Here is a 27,784-nt window from a genome sequence, read left to right as displayed (position 1 = left end):
TTACTGCAAGGATTTTGCAAGAAAAGGTATGTTGGCATTTTTAATAAAAAAATACTAAGCTCTCTTCATGATCATTTCTAGCTCTCCTTCCCTCTACCCTCCTCCTCCCAGAGTCCCCGGAAAAAATTCAAGAGAACAATTATTCTAATTTATAAGGTCACAACTATAACTACTATAGTAATAAATGATTTTTATAGCATATATGTATTAACTTTTTTTCTTTATAAGATGTTATGTCATTATATACACATGGCATGGATCACAGAGACATTCTGTAGTATTTGTTAATAGCATGCTTAACCTGGAAAATGAAATGAAAAATTCTAAAAGAATTTGCATTACACCAAAAGTGAAAGAACAGAAAGAGAAAAATGAAAGAAATAAGTTGAATTTGGTGTGAAATGTGATTGTCTGGGTGAGTGTAGTCTTGAAAAAGACTGTAGTTGGTGGCGACAGACGATTCCACAACCTGAGTGTAAGTCATCTTCAGAGTCCAATGAGAAAATGAGACATAGTCGATAGTAATATTTATCTGTAAAAAGTAATAAAAATAGAATCAATTGAGGGATTTATCCATCTATCTACATGTGAAATATATTTATTAAATCTTTTTTTATAAAAATAAAACCAAAACAGATGTTCGGAAAAATCAACAATTTCTAGCAGAATAGAGTTTGATGGCACACCATTCGTGATAAATGGCATAAAAGGTCTATGACTGATAAAAGGCAGTATCTTGAAAAGATGCAGGTACTTAAGTTATGAATAGAAACAAGTCAATGTCTCTCTTAACTATCTCTCTAAAGAAATCTATCCACACTTTTGCAGGACAATGGTGATCATTTTTCACTTAAAAAGCGAAGATTTCTGGTTCAAAATACCAAAAGGTTTGGCTGCCCTGCCCTACTTCAGACTATGAGGTAGTTTTGGTACTAGTCATGATGAACAATTAACAAAATAACATTGTGTAGTACCAGAAACTATCCATGCCCCTCTCCTCACACACACACACATAGGGATGTTGAATTTCTGAGGGGCGGGGCTGGATCAAAGAAGAAGCTCAAAAAACCATACCCTCTTCATCGCATCATCCCCGTATAGTCCATTTATGGGAGTACCCCCCCACCCACCCTCCCACTCCGGGCATACAAGAATAGAAGCCTGTAAGCGCCTACATGCCTAGAGCCTATGCGCCTACATTATTGCATCATCAACTTTAAGTTAACTGAGTTACACGCTGAAATTTGGGTTTTCGCTGCCGCAAATCAAAAATATGAAAGTTACCGACTGATTAGTTTTGATTGACGGCAACAAATTTCAGCTTGCAACTCGGAGCACCGAGGTCGTATGTTTATGAAAATAGATGTAAATCGATTAAAAAATGAAGTCTAAAAGGATATAGTTTCGACATACAGTTGTGAATTTTAAGAGAAAATTTGAGCATAAAAAAGCTTGTCATTTTGGAACTCGCGAAGTAACGTCCAAAGTTTAAAACAACTATTTCGTGAGTCCCAAAATGACACAATAATAAAACACTGTTACGATTTTGCAAACAAGGCCCGAGGGATGTATAGGCTTATTGGCGACGTTCGAGGTAATTAAGTATTTTATTTATCAATTGAGAAGGTTTTCTATCAAATGTTGCTCATTATAAATGCGAACGGTCTATATATAGTTATTAACCGGGTTAATAACTATATATTGACCTCGCATTTATAATGAAGGTTATAACAAAAATAAAGCCTTGTGAATAACAAAGAAAACCGTGTCAATTGAGAAATAAAGTTAGTTATTGCCCCGGTTAATAACTATATTTAGAAAACTCATTAATAATTCATGAAGAAAACACAATAGAAATCATGACCATGAAGGTGATTTTATATCTGATAAAGATTCGTCTTCATTTGCATAAACTTTAACTTGGATTTTCTCTATCAAACTTGGTTCATTTCGTAAAAAAATTGGTACACAATGAGAACAAACATCATAAGTTTTCTAAGCCGTTCAATAATCTCGCAGATCGTGGTTTATCGGGTCTAAAACCACTGGGCTGCGCCTCGTGTTTTATACCCGATAAAACACTCCTGCTCGTTTATTAAACATTACATAGACCTCGCATGTATATGGCTTATTGCCTCCGTTCTCGGTAATTAACTCTTACTAACTGTCTTCCTGTGTCAAATTACGCCATCACCACAAGAAACCCAACTTTTCAAATCCGCGCGCATGCGCGCATTTGCCGTGCTCCCTTGGATTGAGCAACCGATGTATCGCGATGTACCCCAAACCAATCTCGTTCCCAGATCCTCCTCGGTTACCGTTCCTCCCCGTCAGAGGCTCTGGGAAAAATGGGAAACCCTATAAATTCTCGCAATTTGATTGGCTTTTAAAGGTAGCGGGAAATAAAAATTCGAGAAAGCGCCGTGAGGACGGCGTCGCAATATTCCTTGCTTCCGGTTGTAGGGTTTCCCAGAGCCTCTGACGGGGAGGAACGACAACCGAGGAAGATCTAGGAACGAGAATGACCCCCCCCCCCCCCCCCCCCCAAACACACACACACACATGCATGCACACAGACTCGTACGCATTCGTCACTCACGCTTTTTTAATGCGCGCGATGGCTTTTGGGAAGGAGAGAATAGCTTTTCTCCTCCCTCCTTCCCTTGATGCACGGCGAACCGTTCGAAGCGTTATAGTCTTCTTAAATTTTTTAAAAATATTGATAAATAAAAAATTATGAAATGTAAAGCTTGATATGGCGTGTATTTACGTCTTAAATGAATCATTTTGATTTAAAACCCAGCGAGTTATAAAATTCCCGTGCGATTGTGCATGCCAGTGAAACTCTGCCTTTTTTTTTTTTTTTTTTTTTTTTTTTTTTTTTTCAACTTATTTCCACTTCTCCTTTAGATTCTTAGAGACTCTGATACTAGTAAACCGTCCCAACCACCAGGTCTACCCTGCCATCAGGGTGTTGTTTTTGTGGTAATCTATGCTTGCGTTCAGAAAGTCAGCGGTTTTACTGTTAAAACAAAATAGCAGATGCATGCTCCAGTGATTCGGAAGAAGAAGAAGCATAACAGATGCTTCTATAGTTAACAATACACAACAGTAGTCAAGTAATATTGACATTTTGCATTAAGTTTTGAAAAAGACAAGAAAATATTGTATGTTCAAGTTTATAAAGCTATTGAAGTTATTAAAGCTGGAAAAGACAATTCTTTTATAGGTAAATTTATCAATTCATAGTAAAAAATTGAAGATTTTGAGAACATTTTGTTCTGGCAACTTTTGAGCAACTTTTTGATTTTTTTGGGAAACTTTTGAGTAACTTTTTGGCAAATTTTGGGCAACATTTTGGAGTTTTTGGAACAACTTGTGGACAGCCCTAGAGGGAACGCCTGCCAGCAGCTCTTATGATTTTGAAAAAAATTAATCCAATATATATATATAACTAAGTAGTTTCAATCAGCGCCGGACCGTTCCCTAAGCACAATTTTGAAACGCTAAAGTGATTTTGTTAAACCGATGAAAAGACCACCAGAAATACAAACTATGTTTGCCATCAACAAACTCATGAAGCGTAACTATGGTAAATTACTTGTATGTATGTGGGGAATTGTGGGCCTATACGCGTACATCATTATCTAGATCTTTAATGGCTTGAAATGCCTTTAAAAAGTATTTAACCGCTTAAGATATTTATTTTCACTCAGCGAAACATTTGAGGAGAAATTTTGATAAACGAACGACATATGGACGTGACTGAATTCAAGAGTAACAACTAAAAGGGTTTTCCAGGTAAGAAATAACACAATCTACCTGTAAATTTTGTCGATCAGTGGAAAGGCGCTTCAAGTAATAATTGCCCAATTTTTCAAAACATAACTCCACTACAATGTTTGAAGTAACAAACTTTTCATTATGATTGAGAAAATGATGTTGCTTTGATAAGAATATTACTTCGAGTGGTTCACAATGGTTGGGGAATTTGAGAAGCAAGTACCCGTGTTTGTAAGCTGCTTGGATTGTGCCCACAGGTAATGTCGCTATGGTCACAAGAGCAGGATACAAAATAACGGCAGCTGGAATAAACCAAATTAGTATTTCGAATTGGGTTTTTGTATTTATGTATGTTATAAGTTCCAAAAGTGAATTTTTACCGAGGCAATTCGAAAACGCCTGATATTTAATACGTTACTTCGATTAACTTAATTTTATTTTTATTTTTATTTTAAATATATATATTTTTTGGCCTGATAACGGTGAAGTGGAGGGAAAAAATATAGTTTTATTTAATAACAAAAATATATTTGAATTAACCTGGAGTAGGTCTAGTTTTTATTCTCATTAAAATTGATCACTAAGTCGGCTGTCTTTCCATATTTATAGTGATCCATCGTGATGGTAGAATTAAGGCTAAGAGTGTCTTAAGCCAGAAAGAAACTTCTATACTTTTGGTTTATTTACAAGTTATAGTTCGTAGGAAACAGTCTTATTTTCACCTCTCCATCCTTTCATCATCCCTTTTTTCCTTTTTCAGTCCTCCTTTTCTTCCCTTCCTTCCTTTCTACTTTTTCCCTCCTTCCTCCCTAGCATCCATCTACGCAAAATATGTTCATTCTCGTTGGTTGTTTTTAGCCCCATGTCTATCAGTAGTCTTTGCCTGACTTGATTGTTGAGGGGGAAAATATGATACTAAACAAATTAAAAAGCCAGCACTTAGGATCTTTTCGTTTCCCTCAAAACATAGAGCCAAGGTAATGAGGTTAAATATGTCACACACTTCCATACTAGACTGGACATATATATACTTATTTAAACAAAGTTAGTCACCTGAAAATCTACGAAGCTGAGATCGACAAGGATTATAGGTGGATAAATTTTACACGTTTCAACCGCTTGGTAACTGTTGATGGACTTACAGTACGACTCTTGCACATTGCCAGTTACAGTCTCACATCTTCTCGGTATATATATCCTCATGCTGTAGTCTTGAGTCAATACGTAGCTTTCATTTGGTATGGAAAGTTTCCCATGAACCTCAGTGATCTCAGCTTTATTTCTAGGTTTGTGGTGACAAACTTTAATGGAATAAGTATACCCTAAATTTCATAAACGTTTGTCGATGCTAAAGGCGATAGGCAAAAGGCGATAACAGGTAAGTCAATCTAACATCCAAGAACTATATAGCTGGAATGAATTGTGTCTGCTTCTTATTCTCGTCGAGAACACGGAGCCGTTATTCGGTATTAGCAAAAACCTACTAGCATACTATCACGAATCCTGCAATCTGATTGGTTAACGTACTCACTATCTATCCTGTGATAGATAGCGAGTAGCGAAAAACAAACAAATGCATGCTCAAGTTTTGTCGAAATCTCTGCTTGTTCTCTAAAAAATCTTTAAACATCGATTGTAGAAAAGACAAGACTGAGACTCTATCAAGGGAAAAAATGAGGTTTTGAACGGTACAGATAAGTAAAAACTGAAGAATTATGGCAATTTTACCCGGGGGGGGGGGGGGTGGTACTCCCCTATATTTGCTATACGTGTATGTGCCGCCCTATAGGGTATGGCTTTTCGGCTTTTGGGTCTGGGGTAGGGTATCATTTTTTGACATTTTGTCTGGGATAGGGTATCATTTTTGTCTGGGATAGGGTTAACGATTTGGTCGTTTTTGTCTGGCGAATAGGCTACGCTTTCTGCCGGCACAAAAACAATAATAACGTTAATAAATATTGATTGCAATCTATTGAATACAGTAGCCGTCTTTTCCCTCTATTATCCTGGGATAGGGTGTACAATTCTTAGTTTTAGTCTGGGATAGGGTATGTAAAATCACAATTTTAGGTCTGGGATAGGGTCAGGGTTTTGGGGTCCTGGCGGCACACCCCTACCCAAGTTGGGGGGTAGTACCCCCCCCCCCCCCCCCCCTCCCCCCGGCCAATTTTAACACCAAAAAGCGGCCATCGGATTTCGCTGAGATTTTCATGTGCAAACTTTACGACGGACAAACAACTGAATACTGAGATAATGATGGTATTTTAAAAGAATTCCCTCAAAGAACAGAAAAAATCCAAAAGACAACTTATTCGCATGTATTCAAGAAGAATTTTAAACGGTAAGAACAGACGAAACAATAAAGAAAGTGCAAGTTAACTGACAAGAATCTTATATCAAGCAAATTGTAAACATGGCACGGCTTTGAATGATCTGACAACAAAGTATTTGTAAATAAATTATTTCAGTTTATCACTCGTTAATTAGAAAAATGATCCCAAGAACTGATAAGATAAAGAACAGAGAGAAAGAGAGTTTTGACAGTAATAATAGAGACAAAAAGATATAAAAAATAGAGCAAGTTTAAGCTTTACGTTAATACTGTACTTCGAAACGAGTTCGAAAATATGAATGAAAACAGTGCTGCAGGTTGACCGTCGCTTTGTACGGTAAAGTTTTCAGGGTCATTTTTTGTTTTCAATACTATAATATTAGCTAGTATGTTTATGCTAAAACAATTAGGCTACTCGTTCTCAGCACCATTAAGGCATGGCTCTTATGAGGAAGTGATGGAAAATCAGTTATTTATTCATATCTTTGACAGTTTACTATGAATCTTTCCCAAATTTGGCTCGTAGTAGTAACTCTTCAAGGCAAGCAATTACCGCATATCTGTTACCATGGAAACCAGGTCACGTGACCACAAGGCCGCCATCTTGGATTTAAAAAAAAAATCGTTTGTAATCGTATTGAAACTACTTCAAAAGTCCTGAAAATCCATATTCCTTTTGATATTTGTAATACCTATATGGATCTAATTGGATATATTGGAAATTATATTAAGTTTAATTTTTAGAATATTTTTAATTTTTTGGAAAAATTAGAATATATTCTAAAAATTAAACTTAAAATAATTTCCAAGATATCCAATTAGATCCATATAGGCATTGTAAATATGAATAGTAATCTGCATTTTCATGACTTTTAAAGATGTTTCGGTACGTTTACAAACGGCTTGTTTAAAAATCCAAGATGGCGGCCTTGTGGTCACGTGACTTAGTTTCCATGGTAACCAAGGCTCTAAGGTTCCTTCTTTTCACAAAAGACATTAACTTGCCAAGTTTGGGGAAGATTCGTAGAAAACTGGCTATGATATAGCTAATCATTTTTTCATCTGAGAGCCATGCCTTGATGCTGAGTTCTCGTTTTCTATGAGTCAAATAGTTTATTGCCGGACTCATAGAAAACTCGACCTCGTAGTGTAATTGTTAAATAGTGTTGAGATATTCATTAAGCTCAGAATTTCTTTCCGTGCGGTATTTAGTTGTATGCTCACAAGTTCTATCGCCTTTGACTCCGACAAAACGTTTTATATTTGTATGTGTATCCATTCAAAGGTTATTGTCAGTTGTGGCAGGCAGAGGCAAAAAAGCTTTTGACTTTGTTTGTTTTGTGTAGACGGCACTTCGCTGAGCCGGTGTGGCCGAAATGACGATCCATTCACCAGGATATGACTATAAATAGACTTGTGTTGATGATAATGATGATGACAATGATGATTAAATCGTGGTATCAACCTGCACGAGGTAATAGTAACGAAATGAAATTATTATTGTGTCATTATGTGTACTGCTCTTATACAGTGTATGCGGTAAACTGACTAAAAATAAATAAATAAAACTAAAAAACTTTCCTAAAAAAAACTAGAAATAAAAACAAGAAAACTAAGAAAAGTAAAAGACTGAGCTAAGAGAAAACTGAAAAACTAAGCTAAGAGAACAGTGTCAATATAGGCCTTCATTCCGCTTGGCCTGCCGCGTAACAACATTTATTATATTGCAACGTTATCTAAAATTTCACGCGCTATGATTGGTAAGTTTGCGGTCATAACCTACGGTTCGGACATCACACTTGCTTGATAAGACCTAAATATCGAGTTCCCCATCCCACTATCGCCCATCGTAACACTGTTATTACAGTCATTTCAAAAAACGTTGTCGTCGACCTGCTCAAGCCTACGCGACTGGACCGAAAGGAATATGGGTAAAAATCACTGAAGCGATTAAATATTCGTTCTGAATTAATTGTTCCCGCTAGTAATAAGATAATAATGGTGAGAAACAATCCATCAAATGCATGTCTTTGGGTTTAGGGAAAGAAAAACAAAGTAGTTATGATTCAGTTCACAATTCCGAAAATATGAAGGCGTTAAAAAAACGTCTCCTTCAACACTTCCCGCTCGCCTACAAAGGTTCGTGCTGTAAACCAGGCATAACTAGTCAGATAAAATTATGGAGTCAACTCGGCTTCAATGATTGCTACCCAGAGTTCCTTTCGGTCCAGTTGCGTAGGCTTGAGTTGTTCGACGACAACATTTTTTGAATTGACTGTATACAAACAAGCTGCATAAGTTTTACTAATGATATTGACATTTTAGGACACATGACAATAACAGGTTCAGTTGTTCTTGAACAAAAATGGGCTGATTTCCAAGCACCAGAGGGAACCTCTCAGTATAAAGCAGTGACGTCGAACATCGAAACGTCTGTGAGTACAACGACTGACAACTGAGTCACTTGATTGGATCTATGAGGGTCCTAAGTCCTGAGTCCTGGGGTCCCAGTCCTCCATTTTGACCAAGTCCCATAGTTCCAGCCTGTTGCTCAAATCTTGATCTCATTCCCATTTTTTTATTTTTTTATTTTATTTTATTTATTTATTATTTTTTTTATTTTTTTATTTTTTGAATCGATCTCATTCCCATCACATAAAATTCCATTTTACCAGCTCAAAAAAAAAAAAAGGCGAGTCCCCGCTCCCATTTACCCCTTCAGGATGATCATCATCTCATTATTTGTACTTAAACAACAAATGTATTGGTCGGGCAAAGTGAATCTACAGTCCTGAAATATGAGATTTGCTGAGTAATATACACCTACTTTAATTCAAAAAAGGTCGAGGGCTTTGTTGCACACTGATGTTGTATAACAAATGTATTGGTCGGGCAAAGTGAATCTACAGTCCTGAAATATGAGATTTGCTGAGTAATATACACCTACTTTAATTCAAAAAAGGTCGAGGGCTTTGTTGCACACTGATGTTGTATCACCAAGCTTGAAATGTATTATGATTCATACAGTCAATTCAAAAAAACGTTGTCTTTGACCGGCTCAAACCTACGCGACTGGACCGAAAGGAAAATGGGTAAAAATCACTGAAGCGGTTAAATATTCGTTCTGAATTAATTGTTCCCGCTAGTTATATATCCTCACTGAAGCCATTATCACGTCGCAGTATGATTAAGTTATGGGGCGAGATCCGCGACGATGATGAGGCAAACAGCGAGAATAGGGAAAACGAGAACACAACCGCCACCAGACTTAAGGGTGGGTGGGTGAGGAAAAATTCGTACTTCGAAGTTCCAAACGACGTTATGCAATGAGTCATGTGTGTTGACTTAATTTATACTGCTTGGTGATAATTTATTCAGTGAGAATAGTAATAAAGACAATACTGGCGAGAAACAATCCATCAAATGCATGTCTTTGGGTTTAGGGAAAGAAAAACAAAGTAGTTATGATTCAGTTCACAATTCCGAAAATATGAAGGCATTAAAAAACGTCTCCTTCAACACTTCCCGCTCGCCTACAAAGGTTCGTGCTGTAAACCAGGCATAACTAGTCAGATAAAATTAATATGGAGTCAACTCGGCTTCAATGATTGCTACACAGAGTTCCTTTCGGTCCAGTTGCGTAGGCTTGAGTTGTTCGACGACAACATTTTTTGAATTGACTGTATGTGTTGAAGTGGCACTTGGACGAAAATCGCTCCAAAATCAAAACTCTTTCATTGGAGCTGAAACTTTGCTAAAATAATCAAGTGCCGCTTTAATATGTCAGCACCGAAGAAAATATGTGCAGACAAAGTTTAGGGGGAAAATTATATTGTTGCGTCGCCCATAGCGCATTTCGGACTCGGAGTTCAATAAAACCTTCCATGTTCGCCAATATATTTGAAATAGCTGTATATGTACAGAGGTAACTATATATGTTGTTATATATTCCCAACTGTACTTCCGAAGCTTCTAATCAGGAATAAACAAATTAATTATTTGTCAGATTATGAATCATTTTGAAGACGACCCGATGTTTGAAAATATGACTGTTACTCAACTAAGGCAAGTCAGTTGTTGAATTGCTTTCATAGTTTTTAGTGTGTTTCTGATATATTGCATGTATTCATATGATATCATATGAATGTTCACCAGTTTATACCAGTTGTAATTGCATAAAGTGGAGTAAAATCGCTTGTCTGGTAAAAAGTTCCCAGGCAGCATACCAAACGAGGAAGACCCAGCTCAACTTTTTTGTGACATGATGCCTAATTTATGATGGAATTCAATCCCCTGCCCATGATAAAAAGTTGCAAGCACGGAAATGCGATTTTGACACTCACTGCCTTTGAAAACACACTCGTGCAAATGTAATTCCAAATTAAACTAAAACCTGTGCGATTACCTGTAATAAGCCTCAATTATCAAAGGGTTGCTGCTCGATATTTCTTGCTCCGGATATTTCATTTCGTGGTTAAAGACCTTGCCCGACATTAGGTGGAATTTAAACAAAATTCAATATTGTTGATTGCCATCCCCCGAGACACTGATCCGCAGAGCTCAGGCGTCGTATTGACTTTGGGCTCGAAGGCAACTAAGGGCGGATGTTTTTCGTTTGCTATCGATAACGAACACGTTTTTATGTAAAATAGCTGAGGGTGGCCAAAGGCCTGCTTGGTTCTTTTCTTATTCTACTAATAATAGCATGTAAAAAACGTTGCTAATACAAGAAAGGGTTAGATTTCGCCAACACATACGTATTTTTATGACTATACAGGGAGGACCACACAACCAAAAAGTCCGTACTTGAAGGTAACTTAGCAGCAGAATTCAAATTACATCTGAGAAACCATTCCGTGACAGGCCTGGGTAGATTGCGTGACACAGTCATGCTTGGACGTTTAGGAGATATTCCAGTAAAAAAGAACTCATTGTATTTGCAAGGTAAATATTAGAATCGAAATTGGTTATCATCCAAAGAATAAAATCTTTTTTCCTATAACAATCGACAATAAACTCGGACCTTCTTGCAAATCAATTGCAGCTATAATCGAGGTTTTTTCTTTCCAAAGGTTTACCTGTCAGTCAAATTCCCATCAACTACAATACATGGCCAGGGGGCTCGTACGGCCTTCCCAAACCACTGGCTGGCTGCCCTGGTAACGGTTGGCAACAAGGATATCGTTACCATGACACCGAGAACTTTCGCAATCTAAATTCAAAATCGAACTCCAGCCATTTGTCTGGTAAAGTTAACAGTCGTGGTATAAGGCAAGAGTTTTGTATGCACTTAGATGATCAAACCAAAAGTAAAGAAGTCCCTAGCCATGGTAGAGAAACTGAGCCTACAAGACCATGGCCTATGGGAAAATATTGTATATATAAAAAAGATGACAAATGTCCCGAGGGATTACAGGAAGGTACGTGGATTTTATATTTTGCAATGCACAAGTGTTTGTGGGGGGGGGGGGGGGGGGGGGGGGGAATGAAAGGGCATGGAGATTCGGGGGGGATGGGGGTGGGAGGCTGGACGTCCTAAACCACGACGGAACCACTTTGAATTGAGAACTAAGAACCCCGCAATTATATCACCTCGATTTTATCTCCAACCCCCTTAACCTCCTAAAGGATGATTAAGAACTCCCTAATTAGAAGCTAGAGATTCTTTTTTTTGTTTGTTAGTTTGTATCGCCAATTATGTTGTTACTATTGAAAATCCTGGATCCAGCCCTGGTGAGCGCATCAATGACAACAAGCTCGCAAAGCAAAGCACTGAATCCAACAAATAAAACAGCTAATGGGAGCCAATGCCCGAAACCTCGGAATAAATCATTTTTGGTTGAAGACACATTAATTTAACCATTATAAAACCAACCTACAAAACAACACTTGACACAAATAAGACAGCTTTTTTCGTGCTCCGTTCAGTAATAAATTAAGCACGCAGGAAGTGACGTAAAAATGAATGCTTCTCACACTTCTTGAGTTCTTACAGCACTTCCTAAGTGCTTTATGATAAACGGAGCACGGACGAAAAAATGCTGTTTTATTGGAGTTTTTATATTTAGTTAATAATTTTATTTCGGTAATTAATTTATTTACGCAAAGGAAAAAAGAAAAAAAAATAAACGAAGGTCGCAGGATCTAGCTGAACTTTGCGCGCGCGGATGACGTCAGCATTGTGCTCCGTTCACTATCGTACCCAGAGCCTGCGTTTCTTCTGCCCTGCGGCGAAGAACAACGGCTTTGGCATAATCCATTATTTTGCGCGTGTTCGATTTTTCGGAAGTGAAATATAATCAATGAAAATCATGCTTTAAAACAGAGTTCTGTGTTCCGATCAAAATAAAAATTACAAATCAGAAACATATTTTTATTTTTGGCAAGTTTTTGAACGCATGCGCTCTTATACCAGAAATCCAAGAAATCGTGGTCTCAAAATATAGATTCAGCGCAGGCCAGAAGAAACGCAGGCTCTGGGTGCGAGATTCCTCCGTTCACTAATAAAGCACAGTTTTCGACCAATCAGTGCTTGCTTACTTTCCTAACTATATAATAATACCTAATATATAGTTAATTCAGAAATAAATATAATAAATAATGTGTTTGTAAAAAAAGCAATAATTAGTCACGTGCCAATTATTTGACTGGGAATAGTCATGGTCTAAGTCATAATGTGTGTGTGGTGAGTATTGGAAGTCAGTAGAGAAATATGATCCCCTGGTATGTCAGTAGTATTTGATCGCATAACTGGTCTTAGTGACTATTGATTTAATTTGGTTTAAAGAAGCCTGGCAAAAACTTATACGAGTTGACTTTTTGCAGATTTTGTGTTTTTAATAATCTGCGTATTTCATTTACAGGGTGGGTTTACTGGGATGACGAAAACACTTCCTTAGGCGACACAAATTCATATGGTGGCGCATTGCCTGATGGGATTTACGATACGAATACACTGATATATTACTGCTGTGACAGTAGAGGAGACACGTCCATCTCCATGTTATTGCCTTTTAGGCAACCTTTTTTTCTTATTGCATTCCAATCCAAAGAATGTCAGAAAGTCCATGGTTTTGAGGTAAGACGATACCAATGCACACTGTTTTCGTATGCTATGCTTATGATGGCTTGATTGCAGGCGTTAAATTACAACAGACGCAATCTATCATTCGTTAATGTTTATCGACTTTTTATTTTAGACCACCTGCCATTCCCTTGAAACCTAGATTGTTTGATTGAGTTACGAACAATCACGTATCTGCTCGCTGAGATTTAAAAACGTCCAAGCCAAAATGCTCTTTTAGCCGTTTTAGTTTTATTAAAAGTTGGATCGAGTAGGAAGAACAAAGCATTTTGGGGCTGTTACAGGGAACCAAATTGACGTAATCTTGGAATGATGCCATCTCCTAAAAAAATTCCACAATGCATTGCCATACCTATTCTAATAGGTTTTTTCCTCAGTCTCGAGCTGGGAATGCCTATTTACGAAGGTTTGATATCCTATATCGTCCTCAACATATACCCTTAGAGTGCTAGTAGGCATAGGTATTGATATAATTTGTCTTCGTCATACAGGCATCTATTGAGTACCTGTTCTTTGATGATGAAGATCGAACCAATCACAACAAACACAGTTCGGTAGCACCTTATGGAGTAAAAGAAGACTTGTATAATACAAGGATTTACTATTGTTACTACGAGCCAGGTATTACTTAACAAACTGTCGCTATAGCCCGCTTATGACTTTTTGTGCTGTATTCTCAGATGATTTACCTTCGAGTTAAATTATATTTAACAATGTTATATCGGAGAAGACTCGCGTCTCGGTAAATTTTCCCCGATATTCACTAATACGCCTGAGGCAAATAATTGTCTATTGTTTTTAACACAAATAAATAACGAGGAAGAAAATTTTTTTAAAAATTTATTTATTTTTTCCAAATTTAATTAATTTCAGCAAGCGACACAAATCGACGAAAGAGCGTGCGCGTGCGCGTTATATTCACCAGTAGGTGAATATAACAGCATAAGACGTAAATTAGGACCAATGAGCGCGCTGGATTTATTATATTCACTTGTGTAAAAATACTATTTAGTCATTATGAATGCATCATGCATCAGCATCATGCGGGCAGTGATATTTCTCATTGATTCTATATTTTTGAACTAACGAGTCGTTCTTCATTTATTTCAACTGAACAATCGAGTGTGCTGCTGCTGCTGATGTTGCTCTCGCAGTGAATGTGTTGTTATTGCATTTTGTAGCGAATTGTTGTTGTTATTGTTGGAAATTGTTTTTGTTTTCGTTATTGTTATTGTTGTTGTGAATAGATGTTGCTGTGAACTGGTGTTGTCGTGAATTGCTGTCGAAATCTTGAGTTTTGGTTTCAGCGAAAATGTCAAACCCTTTCAGTACTTGAAACATAATAAAAATATTCAGCTAACACTGTTTACAAAGCCCTAATCAAACTACAATTTCTGTTCTACCTGTTCACCACATCTTTTTCCTTCAGCGTTGGAGGCTTTGTGTAAAAGATTTGACTTGAAAAATTGGCGGAGATCAGCTAGAGTAGAAGAGACTTAATTCCTCCGGTTCAGGCCCACATGACTGGAACGAAAGGAGCTATGAGTAGGAATCACTTAAACGGTGGACTACAGTATCTGATTTGATATGCCTCGGGGTTTACAGAACAAACCTTTGCTGGCGAGCGGCCAGCCTTGAAGGAGATGCTCTTTTAATGCCTAAATATTTTCGAAATTTTGGAACTTTTTGTAACTAAATAAAAATCATATTGACCTTTGTTTTCTTTTCGCATTATTATTATCATATTAGTCAGTGCAAACAACTAATTCATAGCAGATAATTAACCACTTCAGTGATTTCTACTCATATACTCTCTTTATTCCAGTCGCGATAGGCTCAGCCAGTCGAAAACAATTGTTTTTTGATTTGACCGCTTTCTCAAGGTTGCGTGTGCATCCAAATTTAAGGGACTTGACGGGCCACGATACCAGAACACGAATATTATCATGCATGCATTGCTATGAATTTTTTTGCGATAAGAATTCATAAAATCGATTATTCTTCTCTTTAAATATAAAACTGTCTTCTCAATTTTACCGAATTTGCGTTTTTCAGTTTTGTGGCCCGTCAAGTTGGATGCGCACGCAACCTTGAGAAAACGGTCTATTGACTGACTGTATGTAAAGTTTACTCGATACACGCCAAATGCACGTTACAAAACGTTACACTCCATGCAAGCATATAGTCTGAATTGGATTTACTATGTAATGTTAAAGGCGTTAAAGTGCACATGAACCCTTCGACAATACTTTCAGTACTGATTCTGCATAAAGTAAATAGTTGATTGGTAAAATATTTCTTGATTTGAGTGATGCGTCTTTAAGTTATGAAGGTTTATACTTCCAATATGTTAATGATGATGACGTCAGGTAAGGTATTTGAGTGTTTTTGTTGTAACTAGTAATACTAAATGCTGGCCATTTTGAAAATAAAAATTGTAAATAGCTTTCATGTAAACCATGAGTAAAATAATGATGCTTTTTAAATACTGTTTCTATGAACCAGTTCGATTTTGTATATTTGATTAAGCCTTAATAGACGTCACACTCATTAGCATATTGGAAGTATAAACCTTCATAACTTAGAAACGCATCACTCAAATCAAGAAATATTTTACCATTCAACTATTTACTTCGTGTAGAATCAGTACTGAAAGTATTGTCGAAGGGTTCATGTGCACTTTAATATATGTTTTACTCTGCATACTCTGCATTTGTCTGATTTTTTAGTGCCCTGTAATTCTGAAGACGTAACAGATCCAGCATGCTTTGCGCACTTTTTGGCATCCAACTCCGATGACGTAACGACCTTGATGGTAACTATGCATACAATGTTAACGTACTATTTTCATTTTTGAACAGTACACAATATACCAGTATACAATATACCAGTTTACTATTCTTTTTATGCCTATACCTGTTACGAATCTCACTTTCTGTTTGGTTAATGGCGTTTGTTTGTTGAGATCGACCCGCATTTCTCTTGCGTTCTGCCAACCTCCGCGTGCTTTAAAACCGTGCACAACACGCGCGTTTTCTACTTTTTTAATTTTTCAAGCCTCCGACTCTAATAAGAAAAAGAAAAAATGGATCGAAAATGGGATGACATTTATAAAGCCCCTCCCCCACCCCTCCCCCCTCGAAAAAAATAATAATTCGTGTCCGTTACCTGGAAAATCATTCTGAGATCGGTTGATTTAGAAATGACATTAATCATGACGACTACTTTTTTTCATTTTTATCAAAAGATGACAGATGAAGAACGCATGTCTCGTCGTCACAGAGCATTTATCGTTGGTAGTGCCGTTGGGTTTTTTATAATGGGATGGGCTTTTCTTACCGTCACTCTCAAGAGACTTGTTACTAAACGATCGTACACGTATTATGAAGTAGTTGGAAATGACATTCTTAGCTGTAGCTCTAGCTCTTAAGAAGGTATCAATAGTATTACATAACAGGGATACGGGGATAGAGAAAGGATATGGCGACCTTCTTTTTGTTAAGTATTTTTTATTATTCCTACTACATTATCTTATAAAGTAAAGCGATATCAACTCTATCACAATAGAGCTTTTTATTGTGATGTCAGTCTAATGAAAAACCGACTTCCGGGTTCAAATCGAGGAAAAAGTTCTATAACTGAGATTTTTGTTATTATCTCTTAATAATAGGATTTGTTATCCAAAGTTCAAATTGTTACAGGTGCGACAACAGGTTCATGTTAAATCATTGAGAACATAATTCTCCCGTTTTATTTAGCAGTTTTTGTGAGTAGTTGAACCCGGAAATACGTCACAACTTGAAAACGCTATTAAGAACTTCTATGTTGATAAGAAAGTGATCTAACACCGACCTAATGTGCTGTCATTCAGAAAAAAATTCATTCAAAACAGTTGATGAACATTTCCAACGAGACAGGTAAAGACTTCAAGTGAACCCCATCATTCGTTCATCATTATCCTCCGTATGCCTGTGGCACGTCGGGCCGACACAAAGACTTAATGTTAAATGAATTCTTTGTTAAGTGTAAACTGTTAATATATGAAATAGATAAATATTTTATTCTAGTGTGTTGTGTTATGCCACCTTGTACAAGTAAGGTCACGTGTAGTAGGGTTTATTATATCTCACAAATAATCTTTCAATCCCACGTGGCAATCCATTATTTTGCGATATTGGGCAGCAACCTATTGGACTGCAAATAAAATAATTGTTTTGGAACTACAGTGTTCTTGTTATTGAAAATAAATATTTGTTCGATATAAGAAAACACATATAGGATTCGCCCATTATGGCATCCTCGCCCATTATGGCAGATATTTGTCTTGACTTAAAATATTCTGCCATGATGGGCTCAGTTGAATCCAATAAGTGTATTTAAGTAATATATACAGTATGAGCGGCCGTGTTGTATCGACTACAGTCCTTTGACTAAACGTTGTCGTTTGATCGGCTACATCCCTACGCGCCTAGACCGAACAGCATATGTTATCTAACACGTCTTGAGCTCGCTGTTTTTGATCCCATTAATTTGCTAAAACCATGCCTCGAGTATACGGCCAAGATTTACGCTGGCGAGCAGTTTGGATGACGCAATGTTCTCGGTAATTTACCCGTTATCCTTTTCGGTCTAGGCGCGTAGGGATGATCCGATCAACGACAACGTTTAGTCAAAGGACTGTATACGATGACGAGTCGGAGGCGAGTGATTGTATGGCCGATAGGACACAGCCTCGAATGTTGTAAACAACTTGTGAAATTCCATGAATAATTCATAAATCTTTTGAGACATTTTGAATTCATATGCTAATTAGATACAACCTATTGTGCTGTATCAGAACAGTATACATCCACCAGTGGTTATATCTAATTATCATTTTCATTGTAAGGTTTGTATAAGCCTTTTCATAGTTTAAGAATCGATTCCACTGCGCATGCGATTTTATCCCGAATTTCTCATCTTCTTTTGTTTAAATAAGAACAAAAGGTTTAGACAAAAGAAGGCGAGAAATTCGGGATAAAATCGCATGCGCAGTGGAATCGATTCTTAAACTATGAAAAGGCTTATTGGGTTTACATGATATTCATGTGACCTTATTTCTAGAGCCGTATTGGCTTAGGTCCTCGTTAAATGTATTCATGAATTTCACAATCATGTATACACACCCCAGTGTATAGACATCTAATAATGATAATCACGTGGTGTGATTAAGGTCACGTGTAGTAGGGTATATCATGTATATACACCCCAGTGCATAGATATCTAATAATGATAATCACGTGGTGTGAGTAAGGTCACGTGTAGTAGGATATATCATGTATATACACCCCAGTGCATAGATATCTAATGATGATAATCACGTGGTGTGAGTAAGGTCACGTGTAGTAGGGTATATCATGTATACACACCCCTGTGCATAGATATCTAATAATGATATATAATCACCTTGTGCGAGTAGGGTCACGCGTAGTAGGGTATATCATGCATGCACACCCCTGTGCATAGATATCTAATAATGATATATAATCACGTGGTGTGAGTAAGGTCACGCGTAGTAGGGTATCTCATGTATACACACCCCAGTACATAAATATCTAATAATGATAATCAGCTGTTGTGGGTAAGGTCACTTGCAGCAGAGTATATGCAGTGCAGGGGTTGGGGGACGAGAATAGACTAGTTTCGAATTCCAAATTACCGCTGTGTTCCTTGATTACAGACTCATTTGCACAGGGTTAGCCTCATATCAGTGTTTAAATATTCACGAATACCAACAGAAAAGTAAAGAATGCACAACTTCGACAATACAAACATTTTGAAACTCGACGGACCTTGACTGGAACACGTGAATATTCTGCACAAACTCGAGGCTAACCCTGTGTAAATGAGTCTATAATCAAGAAACACAGCGATAATTTGGAACTCGAAAAGGGTCTATTGGGACGGGCGGCGGTCCAGGGACGTGAAGCAGCCGTGAACTGACGGATGTGTATGGGTTGTACTTGTTGGTCCTTAACCAGTGCACTCGCCATCTTGAAGGAATATATCATCCAGTGCTACGTCACTATAAGCGTTTGTTCCCCTAATGACTTCAAACACAACCTGTTTGTAAGATGTTAAGAATACATGATATTTTAACTAAAAATTGATTTTTACAAGTAAACATACGCAAACAGGTGGGACGCAGTAGATCAGTATAGATGAAAGGAAGCGCAATGCTTGAAGCAATCGTGCAGTGGATTATTTATCAATTAAAATTGGGCAAATACACGTCCGTCAATCAAATAAAATGTTAGTATACGTGGAGGTACTTGGAACTATTCTTATAACGATCGAAATATTTAGTTGAAGGAATACCTAATGAGTGTTTTATAATCTTAAATGTATATCATTTGTTGAACTTTAGCTCTTTCGGAATCAATTACCACTTAGTTTACAAAACCCCGTCCACACGTATCCGCAAATTTTTGTATCCGCAATCTTTTTTACGGATACGGGTTGCGTCCACACGTGTCCGCATCCTCAAATTTTACGAAAATGGATACGCGTGGAAGGTGAAGACGATTCGAATACACTGCGTGTGGACGCTAACATCTTGGTATCCGCAAAAAATAATTTGCGGACACAAAAATTTCCGGATACGTGTGGACGGGGCCTAAAACAGCTTTAGTCCAAAGTGACCGGGATTAAAAATCGTGTAGACCTTATTCTTTACAATTAGTTTCAGAGCGTTAATGACTAACAAACAAAAGGTTATGGGTTTTTGCGAGAAAAATGACTGAAATATTCTTAAAGAAACACAATTCACTTATTCTTAAAATACCTTATAATCATTAGGGCTTGTAACATTTGCACTTGCTCTATACCACTTCCGTCCCTGGTTACTGCTTTGCGTAAAAGTCATATTCTTTGTTCCTGTGTGCACATCTATTATATAGACATTCAATGATCCCATGCCTGATCCATACATGTAGTATGCAAACTGAAGACATCGTCCAGAATTAGCGGTAAATACCGGACTGCGAAGCTCTGTTCTCTTGTTTACCGCTACACTTGTAGCCTCAGCGTAGACGTAAAAACCTAACAATAAAGAGTATTCGCCTTTAATGTACATAAACATACATACTTTATTAAGTATTCCCCAAGGGGTTTTTCAATACTAATTTATAATATTAATGTATTTAAGATATATCCAATGCTAAGGTATATGTAATATAAAAACTAATTTAAACTAGGGTAAGTTCGGTTGGAAATTTGAAATAAAATAAAAATTTTTACCCTTAGTTTCCACTTAGTCAGGCCCTGTCTCAGTTAATGAATCCTAAATCCTAGTCAAACCACGATCCTCTGCGCGCATACATTATAGATTACATCGTTCGCTTGCATAGTTCTCAAAGCTCTTCTAAGCTCTGGCGAAATTGAACTGCAAAATTCGCTATGCGAAAGTCCGTAATTTCCCAGATTTAATTTCTTTTCGTTCCACAACTAGCTCTGAAGAAGATTGACTTTATTCAGAGACAAATATGAGATTATAACTTTTCAGTCGTCCAACTGATAGCCATCACGACTTTCGTAATCTATGGTAGCTTCGGTATCAGTTCTAACCTGCTCTGTTCAAAGGTACTGTTGCATCACCAGTGGGACCAGTTGATGAAGTGGATGTAGATCCTTTCCTGCGGTACCACCTGTAGGTATTTAGTGGGTCGCTAGTCCACAGGCACATGTCGATTTCAAAATCGCAATATTCAGGATTACCTAAAGGGAGAGATAAAGGGAGAAGTTGTTATCAATACTTATCGTTGTTTTTTATCAATTGACAATTGTCACGAAGGGAAAAGTGGGGGAGTCAAGGGCGGATCCAGGGGGAGGGTCGGGGGGCTCGCGACCCCTCATGCCATTCCTGAGGTCAAATGGGCCTTCTGTGTTAAAAATGCGACTGGGATTTCTTTTCCCACAAAATTTACCCCTGAGACCCCCCCTTCAAAAAAAACCTGGATCGGCCCTTGGGAGTGATACTTTCCCAACGGACAAAAAGCTTCGGGTCGTTCTTTAGTTGCTTCCTTCTGCTTTATTTTCTGTTGCTTGTAGTACTTTACAATGAACCCAATTAGATAATCTCTGTTCTGCTTCTAGCTGGGCTTTCAACTCTGCTCTTGCTGCACTGTTCTGCCAACTGAACTGAACTCTGAGTGAGCTCGTATTTAAGGCTAAGCTCACGCAATACGTCACATAACTGGTTTGTACTAGGTCAAACTAGATTATACCATTTAGGTCAAGTATGACGTAAGAGCTTGGGACCGGTTTTGACTTTAGGAAAAAGTACTAGCACTCGTGATGAGTTTCTTTTTCTAGATTATTTCTCCTTAGTAATATTTTTCCCCTTTACAGAATTGAAGAACGCTGTCACACACACACACACACACACACACACACACACACACACACACACACACACACACACACACACACACACACACACACACACACACACCACCAGACGCGAGTCTTCCATAATTGTTTTAGTATTTTTAACACAAATGAATTTAACAAATAATGGAGAGTGTTTTGTTACTTTTTTTCAAATGTTAGAGTGCAAACAATTAATCCGTGAAACACTAATTACTAAATAGTACAAAATAGTATTAATTAAACAATAGAAAACAATGGAATTTGCATGAAATTGTGCTATTTAGTATTACTAAAGTTTCACGGATTTACTGTGGTCACTCTATTAGTTATCTCGTTTGTTTGTGCAAGCGCCACAAATCGACAAACGAGTGTGCCTGTGCGCGCTATATTCACCCGTAGGTGAATAATTAATAAATAAATAAATAAATAAATAAATAAGTAAATAATTAATTAAATAAACAGAATTTTAGAACATGAAAGAAGGAATAATAAAGTCCTCTTTTGAATAATGAAATCAAAAATGGAAAAAGGGGGTGAAGCAAAAGCCGTTTCTGAATAAATCGATTATGCCAATAGAAAAATCAGTTTATCAAACGTATATAAGTAAAAAACGCTTCTCATCGATTCTTATCCACTCAGCTCCAACGAAGATTCAATGTCAGGATTTTTAGTCATGATGCATGCATGCATCTTCTAGTTAGTTCTTCTTGGCATGATGTTATGAATTGCTTCAAAATAAGATGAAAACATCGATTTGCGCACCACACGCCACTTGGCACAAATCAGTTGTATTTTGGGCGTTGGGCTTTTGGCTTAGGTTTAATCTGCGAATAGCATTTCAGGGACGGTATTGATTTTGATTTCGGTAGTAAAGTGCGTAGATTGTCGAAGTAATCTTCAAAAATGACGGTTATAACGTTACGCGCAAACAAAGAATACTCGTGTACTGTGTGATGTGACTGGTTTTTCAAATTGTTGAAAAAATTATTTCAAAGTGAATTAAAGCTCACCATTTAGACACATTTTACCGCCAAAATGTTTCGTACATTGACAGCGATATTCCTGCCTGTTGTTCTGAAGGCTGCAGGTGCCACCATTGAGACAAGGTTGTGGTTCACAAGGACTCTATTAAAAAAAGAATTATCGATAAATACTTAACTAATATTGATGTTTTTAGTTCTGCACGAGTAAAAATATATAAATGCTGGTTTTGAATAAAAGAAAGAAAGAAAGAAAGAAAGAAAGAAAGAAAGAAAGAAAGAAAGAAAGAAAGAAAGAAAGAAAGAAAGAAAGAAAGAAAGAACGAACGAAGGGAAGGAGGGAAGGAAGAAAGAAAGAATCTCTGCGAATTAACATAGGAATTTTCTAACTATAACTAATTGTTACGCTGTAATACCTTGCCACTATTCCTACAAGATACGTTTCTTTTGTCAGAATTGTAGCGATGGAGTTGAAAAAAGAATCTAAAAAAATTTCGTCAGGCATAAATTACATCTTTTGCTAGACCTATAGTACCCATTTTCTGTCGTATTCTACTTTACTAAACATTAAGAGGGTAAGCCCAAAGTACTATTTCATCGTACTAACCTTGATGGCAGATGATGACGCGGAAAGCATTGCTCGTTTGTTTTCAAAATTATTCGAGGGGTTCTCCTGAACATACTGAATCGAATTGGAAGCATTGTTCGCTTGTTCTACTGATTACTTTCGAGGGTTTTTCTTATTAATTAATTGTAAATGTACTAATCTCACTATCTGAAGGACATGAACGAATTGAATCTCCCGCTAGAGCCATTTCTATGGATAAAATGCAGCCGTTGAGCGTCTAGGTTTAAGTACTTATAAACACGTATCGACGTTTAAAAAATATTTTGATTTAAGGTGGAACCAAACTAATTCAGAGCGAATTTTGGACAATTTTATTCTCGCTCCCTTCGCAAAACTAGTGCTCTGAATTAGTTTGGTTCCGTCTTAAAATGGTTAGAGTTTATACTATGAAACCTCTTATTTTGGTTGCTTCTTACAGCCATGAAGAGTTCAATAGGGTCCAATGCTTTACTTGTACTAAGTAAAATGCATAGCAGTATTTGTATTTCCGATTTATTTAAAGCTGATCTGAGCCGTCTGTGTTTTTAAAACAGTAAACAAATGATGTTAGCGGCGATGTTATTTCGCCATATTTTAATTCATGCACTAAAACATTCTTTTAAAGTGCTCAGCAGTAAATATGTTTAATTCTTTCTAAGAAGAACGTTTTATTGACAGCAATTCAAGTAATAATATAAGATAAAAAGGAATACTTGTATTGGGGTCGAAAAGTTAAATAAACGACAACGACAAGAATTATTATTGTTGTTCCAAAGGAATTTCCAAAACGAATTTTGGACCCGTAAAACTGAAACAATGCCCCATGATTACGATACAACTGGCATCGAGCTCAAAGCAATTCAAGGTGATCACGTGGTACATAATCCATAAATCTCAGTTGAGAGGGTGGCAACGCCCACTTTGGGCCTACCCTCTTAATTTTTAGTAAAAAGGAAATACAACAGAAACTGGGCTCCCTGTTTTAATGACGTATTTTTCATAGTAACATATAGCGGGCTCATTAGAAAGACAAAGATGGGGGTTAGAATCGAAGAAAACTGTTAAAGGAGGTCGAACGACCATATTTTCATGTTTATTCATGGGAGACTTACGTAACAATCAATAAAACACGGATAGACAGATCCAAGTGAGTGATTAGTGATTTATTTGGTCTACGAACAAGCATTTTCCCTGTCACAAACCAAATATTCTCCTACAGCCCATGACTGTAGTGTTTAGCGCAGCGTGATATATGTCATAGTCGATGTTATTGTCTTTGAGAGACCAAGAAGGTATTTGTTGAGGTCTGTTTAGTTTCTGGATGACTGGTTACTATGGTTTGGGCAATATGGCTTCTATAGCGGGTCTTGAAATCGTTCTCGACAATTCTTTCTTGCTTTTGTTAACACTCTTGCTGGGGTTGGGTTGTACCACACAATATCGGTGCGTGGTCTGTTTTTCTTTTGGTTGCTTCGTGAGGCTCAAACTCTGGTTGTTAATTGTACCCACATTCATTTAGCGCTTTCTAGTAGGGTTGTTCAAACCAGGTCAATGGTTTTATGACAATATTGACGATAGCCGCCTGTTAATTCCGTCTGGAATGTTCTGTAAGATTGTGGGTGGGTGGTTGCTCTTCCGATGGACATACAGTAAGTTGGCGTTAGGCTTCGTAAAGGGGCTATATGTATTCTAGGTTAGGTTAAATGTGACAGCGAGAAAGTTAACAATCTTTTTGTTCGGTTTGACGGTATTGGTTAGTCCGTGCTTCTTGAATACACTCAATTGAAGAATCGTTGTCGGGTTCAGAAACAGAACATAAAAGCAGAGACCGAAACGGCACATGGGAAATGACATAATTATATCATAATTTATTCATTTGCACCATCCATGCAGTCTGTTTAGAATGCCAATAAACTCGTATTAAAAACAGTGGATGATGCCACGGGTCGCCGGTCACATCATGCATCTAATTAACGTACTTCCCATGTGCCATTTCGGGCTCAGCTTCTATGTTTCTGAACCCGACAACGATTCTTCAATTGAGTGTATATGCAATAATGCTGAAGAGATAACTAGCTAAAAACTAGTGTGGGCTAAAAACTAGCTAAAACTAGTGTGAGAAATAATGCCGATTGCTTTCTTTATTCTCTCGCTCGGATTCTCTTGATTTAATGTCTATGACGGCTAAGCCGTCGTTTTAGCTCTTTACAGGCCTATTTTCTCGCCACACTTGGTTTCTGACCATCATAGCTACCCATTGTAACGTCAAAAGGAGTGGAGTTTTTCTTTTGCCATTATTGCTGCTTATGGGCGAGGAGGGATTTCTTCGCTTGAATAATGATGCTTCTTTCGTCTTCTGTGATAATAACATTCGCAGGTGCGCGCGAAGTCTATTGCTATGTTCAGGAGCTCCTCACTGATAGACGGATAAAACTCCACTATTTCAAAGCAGATGAAAAAATATTCTTTTCTTTGTTTTCAATGCTGTTGTGTTATTTTATAGCGGGTGAGATAATTTTCCACTGTTTGATTTTAGTTGCCGTACTAACTTTGGCGTTGATTTTGCCTGCTTATTTTACCGATTTAGGATTTATTAGTCTACATGCTGGCTTTAACTTCGAGTATGACATCGTGTGGCAAATTACATCACGCGCTAAACCCTACAATAGCTTTAGCAATTCCTATTTGATATTTTGTAACTTTTTATTTTTATGTTTCAACGTTTCTGTAATAAAGTGTATATTAAAAAAAACTTGAATTTGTGAGTTTATACTATCAACTTCTTTGCGGAATCTGTGATTTCTTTTCTTTTCTCCTAATTAGCAATTCGTCTAGCAATACTTTCTGTGTTACTACTTAAAAGGGCGGTGTTTATCTTATTGAAAAAATAATAATTTTACTATAAAATTTTGTTAAGTCTTAGTCAGTCTTACAGTCTTAATTTCTCTACTTTTGAACTTTGTTTTTTTTTTTCTTAACATATAATTCAAAGTTACTAGTATTTTTAAAATTACACTCGGCTCTTATTATTACAAGTTGTATTTATTATATTTTTACCGAGACCAAATAAAGTTTTCTTTCATGTTTTCCTTTTCTTTAAACATTACTGTGTCTATGGCTTTCAAAAAAGCTATACGAAAATTGATGAGAAATCTCTGCCTTGAAACGATAGTTTTTAAAAATTTGTAATGCCAACATGCGCTGCGGTTTCCTTGGAAACGCTCAACATATTTCCGGACCGCCCGCGTACAAGAGGTTAAATAAAAAGCAGTTCCAAATGCTTAATGATTAATATAGCGTCCCAAAATAAAGCGAGTTTTTGAAGCGAAAAAGTATATTAAGCTAAGCTTAAATGAATGTCCCGTTTTTGTTGTTGTTGAAAATATCCTGCTTTTGTATCAGGTTAACACAACTTTAATGGCTAAATCTGATTTTTTAAAGGTTTCCAAGATTACCGGTTTCTAGTGTTCGTTAATGCCAAAATATTTTATGCATATGGCGTATAATATCCAGAATAATCGGTTTGGAAACTGGTTTCTCGATTGATCGGCTCTCGTGTGGAGACAGTTTCTTCAAAAGGAATGGGGCAAATGTGTTCTTCTCCCACGACCCAGTAAAGCATGACAAAGGGCAGAAAATACCTCTGCAAGAATGGTAACAATTTACAAAATAATTTCAAGGTTTTTCACAATTACTAAATTGAGGCAATCAGCAGAGAAAAAGGGCCGCGTAGTGATGAAGTGAAAAGTGAAGAACAATTAAAGAATAAATTATTAAAAACTAGCGATAAAAATTTTGAAAACCTGAGTTTTCGAGAATTGAAAACACTCACAGAAATTCCTTAAATGCCTGACATTTTTTACCTCACTAAAAAATATCACTGATCTTTTCGTACTTTAAAGGAGTTATTTGTACGTTTGGTTAGAAGTGGACTTACCTTCATGCTGAAATGAGTAAATGTGTCGTTTCGTGTCATGTTCTTCGTGTGAGTATGTTTGTCGGTTGATAACAGCTCACATACGTGAAGTCCATTATTCTGGGCTGTGGTTTGAAAATTCATCGATTGACACCAAGGAACTTCAAGGCATGCAAAGACACACTCCATTTTATTAGGAACTTGAGTGGTTTGTTGTTGGATGTCTTTGGTGGTGTGGATTGGAAAGAATAAAATGGACCCAGGAAAACCACTAAACAGGAATTCATCATGCTTGTTCATGAGGTCATTGTGTTCAATACATTTGCTGTAGCATATTGCACATAACAACAGTACTACAGTAAGCCATGTCATGGCGAAACTGAGATGAGCGATCCTTCGTACTCGAAAGACACGAAGCAAAATGACTAACATCGCTAAGTGACCCGCGTTCTACTCTTGATAATTAAGCATTTATTAGCTATTCAGATGTAAACGGTTGATTAACTCACCAAGTAAATAAGAAGTCATCAATTGTTAAAATTCCAGAAAGAAAACTCAAAACAACGAAGGTAATTAAAATAATTTGAGGATACTATATTTTGACTAGCCAGTACTAGTCTTCACACAATCTTACCAGAACTAGGTTCACAAAAAATACAGTTTTTTTGTGATG

General features: G+C 37.1%; 2 protein-coding genes and 1 long non-coding RNA gene across 3 annotated transcripts; 1 reads left to right on the top strand and 2 right to left on the bottom strand.

Moving 5' to 3' along the window:
• Window positions 1-175: 175 nt before the first annotated feature.
• On the bottom strand, window positions 176-10,683 carry LOC148910513 (uncharacterized). Its single transcript, XR_016119970.1, has 2 exons — window positions 10,521-10,683; window positions 176-532 (listed from the first exon to the last, which is right to left on the bottom strand). It is a non-coding gene; the product is annotated as an uncharacterized LOC148910513 (long non-coding RNA).
• A 222-nt stretch (window positions 10,684-10,905) lies between these two features.
• On the top strand, window positions 10,906-17,413 carry LOC148910512 (uncharacterized). The gene is made up of 7 exons (XM_089031404.1): window positions 10,906-11,059; window positions 11,188-11,535; window positions 11,798-11,848; window positions 12,979-13,193; window positions 13,691-13,820; window positions 15,929-16,014; window positions 16,447-17,413. Exons 1-7 carry the CDS (start codon window positions 11,005-11,007, stop codon window positions 16,627-16,629), a joined length of 1,068 nt encoding a protein of 355 aa, XP_088887530.1. The 5' UTR covers window positions 10,906-11,004; the 3' UTR covers window positions 16,630-17,413.
• Window positions 17,414-18,206: 793 nt separating this feature from the next.
• LOC148910511 (MAM domain-containing protein 2-like) lies at window positions 18,207-27,514 on the bottom strand. The gene is made up of 5 exons (XM_089031330.1): window positions 27,133-27,514; window positions 22,619-22,733; window positions 20,805-20,954; window positions 20,023-20,279; window positions 18,207-19,301 (listed from the first exon to the last, which is right to left on the bottom strand). The coding sequence occupies exons 1-5, from the start codon at window positions 27,481-27,483 to the stop codon at window positions 19,212-19,214; spliced, it is 963 nt and encodes a 320-aa protein (XP_088887456.1). The 5' UTR covers window positions 27,484-27,514; the 3' UTR covers window positions 18,207-19,211.
• Between the last annotated feature and the right edge of the window lie 270 nt (window positions 27,515-27,784).

This window comes from Actinia tenebrosa, unplaced genomic scaffold (assembly GCF_029948245.1).
Source record: "Actinia tenebrosa isolate PJP-AT-01 unplaced genomic scaffold, QUT_ActTen_1.0 PGA_scaffold16__25_contigs__length_10494907, whole genome shotgun sequence".
Taxonomy (NCBI): Eukaryota; Metazoa; Cnidaria; class Anthozoa; order Actiniaria; family Actiniidae; genus Actinia; species Actinia tenebrosa.
This window is presented reverse-complemented; position numbering and strand designations above follow the sequence as displayed.

Excerpts from the sequence above, each read along its gene's own strand:
- LOC148910511 (XM_089031330.1), bottom strand. The coding sequence starts at position 27,483 with ATGACATGGCTTACTGTAGTACTGTTGTTATGTGCAATATGCTACAGC. Across the intron at positions 20,955-22,618 it reads CGGTAAAATGTGTCTAAATG|GTAATCCTGAATATTGCGAT; the intron begins GTGAGCTTTAAT and ends CTCTCCCTTTAG. Across the intron at positions 19,302-20,022 it reads CAAGCCCTAATGATTATAAG|GTTGTGTTTGAAGTCATTAG; the intron begins GTATTTTAAGAA and ends TCTTACAAACAG.
- LOC148910512 (XM_089031404.1), top strand. The coding sequence starts at position 11,005 with ATGCTTGGACGTTTAGGAGATATTCCAGTAAAAAAGAACTCATTGTAT. Across the intron at positions 11,060-11,187 it reads GAACTCATTGTATTTGCAAG|GTTTACCTGTCAGTCAAATT; the intron begins GTAAATATTAGA and ends TTCTTTCCAAAG. Across the intron at positions 11,849-12,978 it reads AAATCCTGGATCCAGCCCTG|GGTGGGTTTACTGGGATGAC; the intron begins GTGAGCGCATCA and ends TTTCATTTACAG.